The following is a 14,832-nucleotide window of genomic DNA, read 5'->3' on the forward strand; positions in this document are numbered from 1 at the left end:
ATCATAACAGAGGAGATAGATTAATTCTGTAAGTGATTGTATGTAAAATGGTTAATGTAAAGCTTTTTACAAGAACTCCTCTTTTACAACATGCATTATCTTATCATCTACCAAATATCTGTCTACTGTATATAGCAAAAGCACTATATTGTATATAAATTGTGAATTGAAACTATCAAAAAAAAAGATGTCCTCAAGAATACACTGTTCCACCATTTAAGTTTATAGACTAACTATTGACAAATAGTAAAAACTAAAAAAAAAAAACAAAAAAAACCCACAATGTATTTGAGTTAGATAAGACAGTTCCAGAAGAGGGTAAGAAAGGCAAGCATTAAAAACGGATTTCTTAGACTAAGCCGACCTGATCAGTGAAATCAGATTAGCATCCGTCTGTTACTTGTTTTCGAACATTCTGTTCTATTTGTAACAGCTGTGACAGGAAAGAGTACTGTATGTCATGCAAAATCCAATTAGGCCTGTCTAAAAGGAAGCCATTAAATGCTCCCTGTGGTCTAAAGAGAGATAAAATATTGTTCTGGAATCAGCCTTATTCTGGATTCTTAATACAGAACTCATATCATGCAAGTTCAGTGTGCTCAGTCAGCTTAGGGCAATATTACATTACACTGTCAGCTGAATGCAGTTTTCTTCCACTTAGCTTTTCAATGTTTTCCAGATTTCAACAGCTATTGAATTAGTAACTCTTGTGTGAAGGCATGAGAAATTTGAAAAATTGAAAATTATCTCTAGCAAAAGACCGAATCTGCCTTGTTTCTTCCTTTCAATCCTTTCTTACAGGAGAACAACAGGGGTATCTGAAATAGCTTAGTATCTTCTTACACCAACAACTTACTAAATTAAAGCTGTCTGTCTTTATTTTATCTTTTCTACTTTTTAAAAGCCCCACCGGTAAATACAGCAACATTTTACAGGGGGATGACTGCTATGGAGGAGGTGGGGAACACAAACAGTTTAAACTTATTTGATACATGGTTCCTGATCCCAGATTTTGAGCTCAACCGCTTACAGACACAGCTGAACAGACATTGCCAATGAATCTTGTTTTGCTTGTGATGGTCAAAAGAAATACTGGCATGATTCTGATCTTTTATTTCAGTCACTCCCTGGTTCTGTACCACAAGAAATCATTGTAGTCCCTCTGCTGCTGGTCAGCTGAGCAACCTTTAGCAAATCATTTCACATCTGTTTGCCTGAATTTCCTCTATTGTGAAATGGACATGGTACAGTATCTTTTGTACAGAATGCAAAGATCAACTACTAAAAAAATCCCTATACAAGACAAATTAACATTTCTTTATATATATTTCTTTATATATTTATATTCTACATGAAAGGACACAGAAAAAAGTGAACAAACAAATCCATAGTCTTTTTAAACAGTAATTTGACAAGCAGGGGCACAAGTAAACATTTGAGAGTAGTAAGACACAGTATTGCTTTTCCAGGAAATTTTTAAGATTTTGGAAATCTTTCACAGCACTTTTTAAGGGAAACAAATTTCTGTCACCAATTTTACACCAGCCATAGAAGCTACATGCAAATGTGCCAGCCTAAGACAGAGAATCATGAACATTGGTGTATGATTTTAGTCTATATTTGTGCGCTGAGGTAATATTGATTAAATAAGTTTCTGCTGATGATTGAAAGTAACCAGGAAAAAAAAACCCTGGAGTATACACATATACCTTGAACTGTTGGACTCTTTTTTTTGAATCTTCCAGTTGCTGCTGTAGGGAACTCACTATATCTTTATATTTCATACACCGCTCTTCTATCATCTCCCTGCGGCAATGTGACTCCTGGAAATGCATTGAAAGGTCTAAATGATTTTGTAAGGTGAAAAGCAGTTAATAAATGCTGGTTGGCTATTGTAAATACAGGTATCACCAAGAATTTTCAATACACCAAGGATGAATTAATTACTAACTTTCAGGGGTAGAAATACAGGGGCCATATGAAAGCATGATGTTCTGTACAGAACAGTAATGTTAGAATGAAAACAGGTTAAAATGTGAACAGTCTGATTCATAACTAGATTAATGATTTCTTGTAACTCTTTCCAAAATGCAATTATATCATAGCTTCTAACAAAGGAATTCTGTAACGGGGAAAAATTACTTACAACTCTTTAGAAAAAGTGCTTGAAGAAAGAACAGTGTTCTAGGCATATGGACTGAACAGTATCTTCAAATACAAAAATATAATACTTCTCAGATTCACTTGAATGAATACAACTACCACACAACTTGTGAACAACTATCAAACAAAGAATTACTTTCTCTTTCCTTCTCCCTTCCTATAAATAGTATTGAGGGAATAACTCACTAGCATTGGAAAGCAACAGATAGTTTTGAAAGACTTCATTCATGCATACCACTTGAGACTGAAATATGCTAGAAACCTATCATAATACCATAGGACTTTGCTGTACACATATTTAGCAAGGTCTATAATACTTTTTCGTTGTATAAGAAAAATATTCTAATGGATTATTTCAAATAGAAGATTGATGGAACTTCAAATTGACATCATTCTCACAGCTGAGGTATAAAGGTTAGCTCTCTTGAATAATAAATACATAAATGAGAAATAAATTTTTTATTAAATAATATACAGTTGTTGGCAGGGACTCATCTTAAGAAATAGTCTTTAAAAAACTGTAAGTGAGAGAGAGGGACAGAGCTCAAATTAAAACAAAGAATCTGGATTCCAATCTCACTAATACTGGCTAAGTCACAGATAGACGACCTAGCAAATCAGAAAATGACAATGTCATTGCATAGTAGCTTTAAGCAAGAGAGTGAGAAGGAGATTGTAGAAACCCCACATTTAAGCTTCTGTTTGCCTGCTTTTGCACAGCCTTTAGCAATGTACAAACTAGAACCCAAATCAAAGGAGTGGCATAATTGTCAGACAATAAAAGGCAAACCTCAACCTCTGTCAAAAAAAAAAAAGCTCTTCTGAGGATACCTGGAATGTGAAATTGAAGCTATACATTTCACCAATATTTTGCTTTATTAAAAACATTGCAATCAGTAATTTATTTCCTAACTTTACTGATACAACAGAAAGAAAACAGCATAAAATGAAGTCTGACTATGTTCCAGTGTGTCTTAACCCATGAGCTTGTGCAAAAACAATTAGAATACATGGTGTTCCAAACAAATACATTTCAAAATGCTTGTGAACACCTCAGAATGAGAAATTTTTTTTAGAAGATAAAATAGTAATCACTGCACATTTGTTGATCTGTGATTTGATTCTGATTTAAAATTTATATTGTGCTATAAGGATACAAATTCTCTTTTAGTAAGCCACTAACTTCATGCGTGGAAAGTAATGATAATACAGTGGTCTAGCCATTTAGCCATACAAGATTCAATTTAGGATTTATCATTCCTGACAGTATCCCTGTGTCCCGCTGTGTCAGAACAAACATATCTTGATTTGATAGTGATACTGAGACCAAGAAGTGACAATTGCTGGCATTATGTTAAGAAAAAAAGCCTGTGAAGATGTAAAGCTCAACTATTTTCACTTATTACTTAAAATATTTAAATAATTGGGATAATATTTTTATCACAGTATTTTTAATTATTAACAACTAATACCAGAATTCAGCGCTTAACACAAATATTCTGAGCCAATCATTAGGACTTTAGCTATTATAATCAGTTATCAATATTTGCTTACATTATAAACACCTCAGCAGTCTTAGGTTACTAATTAGGAACAAATTAATGACCTCAACAAAACCATATATGATAAAAATGGATTACTGTACATTTCTGTCTATTTAATATGTACCTATTTAATTTTATGCATGTTATTAAAGGATCTCTATATACATATTGGGAGGACATTAATTGACCTAAATAATTTAGAACTACTGAAAGAGTCAAGTCACATCTTTCTTACTCCAAAATCTTTGAAATCTTCTAACAGGCTCAGTTTCTCAGGAACAGACTCCAGGTGGTCTAAAGCTACTCGAGTACTCTAAAGAACGGAACACAGGATACAATACAAAGAATTAATCAAAGCTTTCAGCCTTTCATTTAATTCAAACACTAAAAAAGCATTACATTGATGGGAAAAGGTAACACATTGGTTACCTGTAAACAGGTAACAGGTCAAGACATTGGCTGTTAACAGAAAAATAAGGACAAAAATAAAATCACAGCACATTTCCTTAATCTGAGTCTCCATGAATCAGATTTTCTTGTATTGCACTTCAGCAAGCAAAGTGTCTATAGCAAAAATATAAATCTGCACGCACAATGTTTATACCTTTGTAGTTAAGCACATAGTAAAACCAAAGCCATTTTTTGTAAATAGAAAGATACACAGTTATTACTTAGCTAAGTACACAAAACTCAAATTTTGTATTTTCAGTTTAGACTGATATTATGTACTGCTGAAAGATGAATTATCACTTTAGAGAGAGTTGGGCTTGGACTCAGTAACAAAATATGGGCATTTCACCTTCACACCAGGACTCAAAAATCCAGCCAGCAGCAAGATGCAAAGAACTGGAAAAAAATGAGCAGCATGTTTTGGTTCCTGTGCACAGGCAGAGTTGGTTGTTTATAAATAAAGAGTATTCACAACACATTAATCAGATTTCTCGGGAGCTTCTCAAAGGCTGCCCTTTTATTATTTGCTGAAAAGCAGGTAGAAACAATACTGTTTGTACTTTATTAACAATAGGCTATATTTCCTCCAGGATTCTATAAATTACACTTCTTTGGATAAGGTTCTGTTAACCTGGTATGGTTATCTACCCATATCTGGCTTCATCAACCGTATTACTGCCTGGGGACTTTAAAACAAAAATTTATTCACCAGACAAAATTAATCAATCCTAAAGTCAAAAATAGTTATGCTCTAAAGTCTGTGCAAGCTAGGTTAACTTGCCCTTAACTACAAAAGCTTTGTTGCTAGTCTTGGAACGTCCCAATCATCAAACCAACAGGAAAAACACCTTGTTTAGATCCTAGGCTTCAGACTTGAAAAGAGTAACACTTTGAATTATACCAGGATAAGCAAAATCAGCGCAGACCTCTGAGCACAGGTACAGTCTACCCCAAAAAGCTGTGTTCCTTATCACTTAAATCTGCATGGCAATCTTCAAGAGCCATACGATGATGCAAGACTGTATGAATGTACTATGCTGGGTACAACAACCCATTAAACATCAGCAGTACTAACAAACAACAAAAATACTTTGTCATAGATACTTTAGAAACTCTCTATAGCTTTCACTGTTACAAAAAATATTTATATCTGTGTAAGCTAATTTTTAGAGAAGAATATTATTCTGTAAAAGCAGGGTTCATAGGTATATTTATTACTTAAGACTCAATCACATAACAATTAATTTAAAAAAACTGAAATGAGAGAAAAGCAATGAAATGAACACTTGTGAGCAGGCAAGTTCGGAAACTACATTAACATTGTTAATATCAATATTTTCATTAATATTACTGCTAATAAATTATTAACACAATGCATATTGATAGACGTAATATAAATTGTTAATACTAATATACAAAAGCATACTATATTAGGTATTAAGAATATTGTTAGTATTAATATTTATATTGTGACCATGACTACCTAGTGACCACAGACCTTTTTTARCTATGTCTTTTTAAGTACATAAACAAGCAGTCACAAGCACACCAATCTAAGCAAGCCATTGCTCCAAAGAACTTAAATAATATTTCATAGAACTATAATGCAATATGTGAAGAACTTTTGTGAGATCTTTTGTTTTGAACCCACCATTTGGCAGCTCTTTCATTCTCATACTGCAAGAGATAGTGAACAACCAATCCCTATTGATCTTCTTTATGCCACTGATCATTTTACAGACTTTTCACATTTTCCCCACTCATAATCCTTTCCAGGCTGAACAGTCTACTTAGGTGCTCCTCACATAGAGGAAATTTCATGCCTTTGATCATTCTTAAGTCTTGTGGACCTTCTCTAGTTCTACTATATCTTTTTGAACATGAAGAGGAAGAGTGAGGAACAGAGAATCAGAACTGAACAGAGTAATCTAAGTGCAGATACGCCATCAATCTGGAAGCAATAATGTTGTCTCTCTTATTGCCTGCTTCTTTCCTAACAGTTCCTAACATTCAGTTTTTCAGATTGTAATAAACATGTTTTCCATAATAAATGCAGGTCAAGTCTCAAACATTGGGATTCATTTGTATCTCACAAGATTGGACCTATGAGCCTTATTTAGTCCCAATAAACTGAATTAGCTAGTGGGCATGAGACAGTGATTTTTCTTTTTCTGTACTTATTTAATTTAACTAGAAAAAATGGTACTGGCAGTTAAGATGGTGATATATTACAACCTACTTCTGTAAAACAGTCTCCTGGATATTTGCACTCTTTTTCCTTCTGAGACTGATGGGCTTCAAACCATATCTCTTATCTTGTAGGAAACAGGTTTTGTCCTTAGACTGTATGCTTAGCTAAGAAAGGACTTTCTCATCCCGCTGTTCAAACCTGCAGTAGGAACGCAAGACTCATTAGGAGCAAAAACAAGAAATATACAAACACACACGACTCTAGAGTGGTTATTGTACTTAGGAAGAAGATAAGTCCTGAATATTGTCCTTTCTTCTAGGATAACTGCTACTCTTCACACAGGGTGGAAGAGAACAAGAATACATTCAAGTCAGAAGAGCTAGAACAGTGAGAACTCTATAATCACAGGGTAGAGGAAATAATTCTAGGAGAGGGTTGGATGAATTACTACTTCAAGAAGAATAAGAAGAGTAAGTAGAGAGCCTACACAATGGGGTAAAAGGAATGATCAGCAAAGAAGGATATTTTAGAAATCAAGAAGCACAGGAAGAACTGTCAAAAGTAAAGTAGGGTAAAACAAAGATTTTTTAGCCAAAAATAAAAATGAGAAAGGAAAACAAGGTGGAGATAATCTAGGTATAAACCTAAAATAAAATTAAAAGAAAAGCTAAGGTGTTCAAGTATTAATTTTGCTAGATTTAAGCAGTTTAATTTTAAAAATTGTATGGGAATTATATAAGACTGGGGAAAACTGCCGGAAGATAAGTGAGCCTCTTTCCAAAATGGGCAGCACAGAGGACACCCAATATGAAAAAAGTGCTTAACTGCAAGGTTGACAACTGACCATAACAAATCCTGAAAAAATCTTGGAAGGACAGGAAGGTGCATACTTGTGCTGTTTCCCTGTGAATAAAGTAGGGCCAGTTAGAATCAGTTTTTCAAAATTCGAAGTCAGAATTAATACAGGTAATTACTTTTTACAGGAAGTAAAATTATACTTTCTTCTTTCTCATCAGCTGCATGAGACAATGTGGGTAAATAGATTTTGTACTTGGCTAGCCATGTCTGGACCAAAATTAAAATTTTTTTTCTATCTTTGTAAGTAGTCCTGTATTTTAATGTATAAATGCGTTTGTAATGATTTTTTTTGATTTACAAAATTCATAATTGAATAATTTCTTAAGAAGAAAAAATTATTTTTTCTGTAACATATCTGGCTCTTTACCAGAAAAGAATTATAGAATTTGAAGATACATATTACTAATGAATATATACAACAGATTCTTCATATTTTCAGGGTGCGATCAGGTAGGAGGCCTACACATACTGTTCAAAGTGATTTTCACATACAGTAATGTAGAACTGTTTTTATACATAAAAAATTCCTAATTTTTTTTTCAAATGCTTACGATATCTCTCCACTTCAAATTAAAATTGTCTAGAGGCATCTGTCAATCTCTAATATTTCCCCCTTATAAGCATCCACCATTTCACTTTTACCACTGTAAAGTGGTATTCATTCATATTTCATGCTTCATTTACAGTGGCCTTACATTCATCAAAGCCTTGATGACTCCATGAATTTATGATGAGTTACAATGCTTGCTGCTTCTTCCCAGAGTACCATGTGGTACTGGTCTGCATGTGTGTTTGTAAGGCTGAGGAATATATAACAGACAACAGATTCTCTACAACCAAATCTCTATCCACTCTCATGAAGAGAAGATTGAATTATATGTGAATCAAAATATTGAATCCTAATGTTCAGCAGTCTTCCTAAATTTACACAGGGACACTTACCACAAAGTTATTGACCTTGAGCAGCACAACAACTCCTCCTCCCCTCCAAGAAACAACCAACCTTCTCCTCTCCCACACAAACACACAAGCACAACAAACTCCTCTTTCCCCACAAGAAACGAATAACCCAACCCCATCTCTTTTCTTGGTCCACCAGCAAAATCATAAATATTTTGAGCTTATGGTATATACTACCTAATCTATTCTGCTAAGGCATTGCACTTCTCAATTGCAGGACAATATACATTTGGCATGTCATACAGAGTTGAAATAAATTTGTCTGGGACACAGGAAACATTTAATGTAGGGGTTCCTCAACATGTATACTTAGTTCATAGTAATTTTTTTACAACTATGAAAATTTTTGCTTTTTTATAAATGAAATCTGCAATCTGTTCTCATCATAACAGCAGCTCAGCCCCTAAGCATGTGCCCATGCCTTAAGCCATCCTCTTTTCCAATTCTTTCTCTAAATACCAATGCCAAGAAAAGCTCTCATCAACACTGTCTGTAAATAGAGTTAAGGAAGATGCTCATCATTTGTTCTCCCCAAAAGTCTCTTAAATATATCCCCTCTACTCCACATGCTTTTTGTGGAAAAAAAATAATAATAAAAAGAAGCTGTGCCTCAGCTTGATTTCATTAATCATTTTAAGCTATTGCTACATTATTAAATGTAATCTTGAAAGCAGAAGACCAACCCACAGGTCATGTTCATAACTCAGTCCTTGGTTTTTGGATCTCATCAAGAATCCAGTGGATAAGGGATACCTGACTGATACAGGCTACTTGGACTTCTGAAAGGTTTTTGATCATTTTCCTCATCAAAGGCTACTAAGAAAACTAAGTAGCCATGAGCTACGTGGGAATATCTTTTCCTAGTTTGAAAGTCAGTTAAAAGATGGCAAGCAGACTGCAGAAGTAAATGATCAGATTTCACGATGTGGAGTGATCACCAGGTGACCTGGTTCCACCAGAATCTCTGCTATTGAATACCTAGATAAAAGACCTAGAAAGCACAGTGAGGTAGGTCATTGCAACATTTGCTGCTGCGGCTGCTAGTAAGACATTCAGGGTAGTAAAGATGAGGGTCAGCCATGAAGATCTGTAGAACAACCTTATAAGATTCCTAAGATTTAATCCTTACTTTGATGCTTACTAATCCTAAATTTAATGCTAACTCAGGGCTCAGTAACAATCAAAAAAGCAAAAATCAACTTTGGACATCATTAGGAAAGGAATAAACAGCCAGAGAACATAATTATTCCCAAGTATGAATCCACAGTGTGCTTGCATCTTGACTACTGAGTGCAGTTCTGGATCCCCATCTCAGAACAGAAATAGGTAGACATAAGTAAGGTTCAGAGAAGAGCAACAAGAATGATCAAAGGCATGGAATACTTCCCATATGAAGAATGATTAAATAGAATGACTCCATAGACTAGAACTCTTCAGCCAGGAAGACAGAAGACAGACTGAGGGGAGAAATGACCAATGTGCATAAAATCAGAAGTTGCATAAAGATGGAAAAGTTGAAAAGGTTTTAAGAAACTGGGCAAGTTCATGAAAGAGAAATACCATAAAAGAACTCCAAATTCATAGAAACCACATCTAGGTCAGGATAACTCTGAGCTTTGAATGGCTGGAATCTGACTGAATGAATGAGAGAGAGAAAAAATATGTGCCTGTCCTGTTCATACACTCTTCCTTAAGCATTTATTTCTGGATATTGTTGCGAAGTCTCGCTGGGCTAGACTGACCTTTTGTCTTGCCCAGTATAGCTGCTTTTATATGCTAAAATTCTCACAGTCTTCTGAGCAAATTTTGAAGTGATTTGAAAAGGATGACTCATATACTAACATTTTCAGGGACAAAAATGTGTCCCTGTTTCATAAAACCATTGAAAAGAATGATTTGTGATGCGCAAATGAAAAACAAAAAAAGAAAAGGTTTGTTAGGGGAACTTCAATAAAAAAGAATAGAACAAAAAAAAAGTTGAGGAACGGGAGAGAAAGATGATGAAAAAGCTTTTAGCTGGCTCACAGAATTGGTTTGTTAATAATTTAATGAAATGCACAGCAACCCCCTCAACACAGATCAAATGCCACACTAGTAGCATTAATGACTACACTCTATTCTATTAGAAGAGATGGATTTAGCCATTCAGATAAAATGCAAAAAAGGATGTTGTGAACACCTGATGTAGAGGGCAATTAAGTACTGTTAACTTTTTTTCCCAGAAACTGGAAAGCTATACGCCATAAGGCATACAAATAATCCTAAAGAGAGCAATCGCATCTGTCTGTTCAWTATTTAACAGGGAACAGAAGGTACTGATATAATTCACTGATGGTACTGATAAGAGGAAGGAACACCAACTGTACTGACTGAGGCTGTATTCATGGTATTTTATTTAACAGCAGACTCTTCCATAGAGTGCTATTAATCTTTCTGTTTTTAAAATAAAGATTATTTACTTTGAAAAGGGGCGTTCTATGTTCTCACAGAGAATGATAAAACAAATTACTCATTTTCCATGACTTCATACAAACACTTTGATGTTTAAAGTGCATGCGAACAGTTAATCCTTCTATATTGATGTATTCTTTGTGATAGACAGTTTCACACTGTCTCAAGGGACAGATCTAAAACAAAATCAGGCACACATTTTATTTTTAGTCTCAAAGCTGCAGTGCTATACACAAATAAATCAAAGCTGGTTTGTATATAAAGTTTGGCTTTATAGTCAATATATTGAAAACATAAACATAAACCAGAAACCAAACTTTACGGACTTTCATGTACAGTGCTCCTTTCTTTTCTGAGGTAGGTAAAAACAAATGGCTATCTGTATAGTACAGATATTTTTGAAAATTAGAGCTGACTTAAGTACCAGTTAGCTAATCCCCAAAGAATACCCATAAAAAGATTAAATGCAACTATAATTTAAACTGACAGCAATGCATTTCAGCAGGCAGTTACAATTCAGATGAAAGATGTAATGTTAAAGGTGACCTACGATGACTTTTTTTTTAAATGAACTTCGCATGTTGAATACCTAAATAGCAAGAATAGGATGCATCCAGCAGTTAAGCAGCTTTAAAGGCATCCTTTGCTTTCCAATTTAGTACCTCTAAATCTGTGCAGTTCCAGCTTCTATCTCCAGCACTAGACTGATATGTTGTAAATTCTGTGATCTTGGCATCACAATAGATGCAGAATACACTGCATTAGGTAAATTCTTTTATACACGGTGTGGCTCTATTTAAGACACCTGAGATTTTCTTGATCCTCATATACCAAATTTCATGATAGCTGGGACATTCTATGACCTAGTATATCGTAAGTGTATGGTGAACTTCAAGAGAAAATAAGATATATATTTCGTATCATTATATTCCAATTATACCATTACTCCAACTATACAATTGTTTTGATGGTTTCATTACAGCACACTATAGCATATTAAGAAATCACATTACCTTAAAAAAAGATAGACAACATACATAAATTTATTAAGTTACACAACATAGAAGTTCAACTGGGTTTCATTACACTACATTGTTTCATTGAGTTTTAAACCACTAAGATTGTTTTTAAAGCTGAAACTGAATTCATAGTAATGAAAAACAACAGATCTTTGTTAACATGGGTATCTGAATGAGAAAGAATGCAAATGCCAAAATAACTGAACTTTTAATTTAGACTCCAGATGTTTTTGCATAGGGTGGACCACATTTTAATTAAGAGAGTTTCATGGATGCTTCCTTTCCCATTTGCAGTGACATGGACAATCTCTTCTCTCATTCATGAGCACATAACATCCCTGTGGTAACTACAGAAATTGTTTACATGGAAAAAATATTAGGAAAGTATTTCATGAATTTTTAGTTGTTTGATGCATACTAGCAGCTGGAAATGTGGAGGAGGCAGTGCTGTCTTTTGGCTATCCAGCTCTCCATGAATCATCAGCTAGTGCTCTGAGGACTACTGGAGGTCCATAGACCTAGTTTGGGAATCAATTCTTTATCATTTACTAAAGTTTTGATCAAACAGAAAGACATCTTGGAAATAATTACTGGAAATTAAAAGAAGTATAACACAGGAGGCAGAGTGGGTAAAGAAACGTAATGTTATTGGGCACACATTCTTAAGGGTATAAAGAGTTCTGTGTCATTCATGAATGCTATCTTCAACTTTCTGGAGTTTTGCAGACTAAAAATTATTGCATATAATCTACATCAATGTTTCGTATGTTAACAGTATTTCATCAAGCCTTTCAAAAAGCATTTAAAAACATTTAATTAACAGACCCTTCACAGGAAAGAAGAAATACTGCTGTTCACTTTTTACAGTCGAGAGAAAACGGAATACAAAGAGAAGTGATTTAACCAAGGTGTCAGAGTAGGAAAAAAAAACAGGAATCTGGCTTATGGATTTACCCATTTTAATGACAAGGTGCATGATAATGAAAGAATGAAAAACTTATGGTGGCATCAACCGGTGTAGCTGTGTTCCTAAGGCTGTAGATTTGATTAAATATAAAACTTTTAAGACTATAATGAAGGACCTAGCAGCACATTAGAAAGATTTTAAGCTTTAGTTTGTTATCAAGCATAATTTTAACTTGTTTTGTGGTATGTAACCTGGAAAACTGCATACTATACCAGATATATCTGTGCATTACTTATCAACTTACAAGCATCCTATATTCTATGGAAGAATTCATAGACATATGTTTCAGAGATGAAAGGATGACATTCCTAAAGAGAATCCTGTGGATGGAACACACAGGGCCTTCTTTTAAAATTACATTTATATGTACATACATACATATATATGTATATATACACACACACACACATATATACATATATATACATACACACACACACACTATGTTCAAAAAAAGTCTTCAGTCAAGACCACTGTGTATCAGCACTCCTAGCTAAACTAAGAGAAATAACTTACGATATCTAAAAAAAATTGCATTCCCTTGTAATAAAGATTTATACTGAGATTTTTTACTTTCACCAGTGGGAAACCAGGAGTATTTCAGTTTATTAAAATCTGACAGAGAGGTTCAATACTTGCAACCTGTAAAACATGACATACCTTCACAATATCAAAAGGAACATTCTACTTAGGGATTGTATTATAATACTGATATCACTATGGGAGAAACTATGAAGTTATTATCCGGCCAGGCTGTTAGACATGCACCATGGCTATTTACCAACAACTGAATATGAAATTATCACCCTGAACTCTAAACAAAGACCAGTTTAATAAAGTTTAGAGCATCACCTACATTTCCTAACCTGCCTCTCACAAGCAGTTCAGCAGTAATTTCTTATGCCAATAATTTAAACATTCTTTAACAAATACACAAGAAGATAATATTTATCCTTAATTATATTTATCTGCAAATTTAGAATGCAAAGTCTCAGCACAAGGATGTTTACTTTTTCTAACAATAAGTTATCTAATTTCTCATTAATATAGTAATTCAATTTTCCAACATAATGAAGAAAATTTTTAATAAAGAGGAAACACTAATGCTGTCTATCAGTTTTGAGGGAAGGAGGATTAGAGAGGTGACATTAGAAATATATATATACATATATTATTTAGTTTGTGGAGTTTGTGCAAAAATACAGCCTTAACTGGAATCTATAAATTAGAAAAGTTGTGAACAATCTTATAAATCTATTTATGCTAGTATTTTTGGTTTCTACTTTAAATTCAACCACTGGGCAGGAAATGAGAAATAAGTGTGAATGGGTGAGGAAGGTGATTGTTAAAAAAATCATATTCATAATGGCAAAATACCTTATTCTTTAACAGAAAAGGATAGCAAAATGTTGGAAGAAAACTAAAGGTGGCTAAATTAGCAAAAAAACTAAAAGAACAAGTAAAATGTCAAATTCTAGGGGAGAGAGGATGAATGGATAAGCAGGGTATTCAAGCAAGAGCAATAGCTATGTGGGAGGAGTAGACAGCAGCAAGGAGGAAGAGAGAGGAAGGTAAGTGTCAGGAGAAAAGAAACGCTCGGCTGTGAGCACTACTACACACTACACTACTTCATGGGAGTAGAGGAAGGAATTAATGAATCTTGGGAAAGTACTGTACCACCAGCAAAAGGAAGTGACGCACCAGCTCACTGATGAAAGGAAAGGAAAGGGTGAGGCAGGCAGGACAGAGCATCTCAGAACACTGCTCCTCTCCCGGTCATTTTTATAAGATCAAAGAACGGCTGCATTCTAGCCAAACTAGAAGGCCTTTGATGTAATGTCAGTTCTGGCAAGACACCACGGAAGTAGACCAAAGAGAAAAAAGAGTGTTAACCCTTAAAGATTTCTTAAACATTCATAGCTACAAAGTATGATGGCCAAGAAAGTCATGAGAGCTAATTGCAAGATTTGCTTATTGATGGAAAGCAGACAGAGGGAGAGAGAGAGGGGGAGAGCTTGCATGCACCATAAAATGAACAGTGTAAGGCAGGCACATACTCTCTGCAAAATGCATTGAACATTGTCACCCTTCCAATTCTTGTGCTAGAACAGGTGATTAATCAGAAAACTGATGCAACTTTTAGCCTACTGCTACAGTATAAGAAACCAATAGCTCTTACATTGCTATGTGTATGTGCACAGAGAAATCTATATTACTGGTATTCAAAAT

General features: G+C 34.4%; 1 protein-coding gene across 1 annotated transcript in view; it reads right to left on the reverse strand.

Annotated features, from left to right (window-relative positions):
• The window catches only part of LOC112974808 (centrosomal protein of 128 kDa-like), a 119,459-nt gene that overhangs the window by 15,818 nt on the left and 88,809 nt on the right, over positions 1-14,832 (reverse strand). Inside the window, exons 15-16 of the mRNA XM_026084156.1 lie at positions 3,943-4,020; positions 1,710-1,823 (exon numbers count right to left, since the gene is read on the reverse strand). Of these exons, the coding sequence (XP_025939941.1) occupies positions 1,710-1,823; positions 3,943-4,020 (192 nt within the window). The remainder of the gene's footprint in view (positions 1-1,709; positions 1,824-3,942; positions 4,021-14,832) is intronic.

This window comes from Apteryx rowi, unplaced genomic scaffold (genome assembly GCF_003343035.1).
Source record: "Apteryx rowi isolate R43461 unplaced genomic scaffold, aptRow1 scaffold_627, whole genome shotgun sequence".
Classification (NCBI taxonomy): domain Eukaryota; kingdom Metazoa; phylum Chordata; class Aves; order Apterygiformes; family Apterygidae; genus Apteryx; species Apteryx rowi.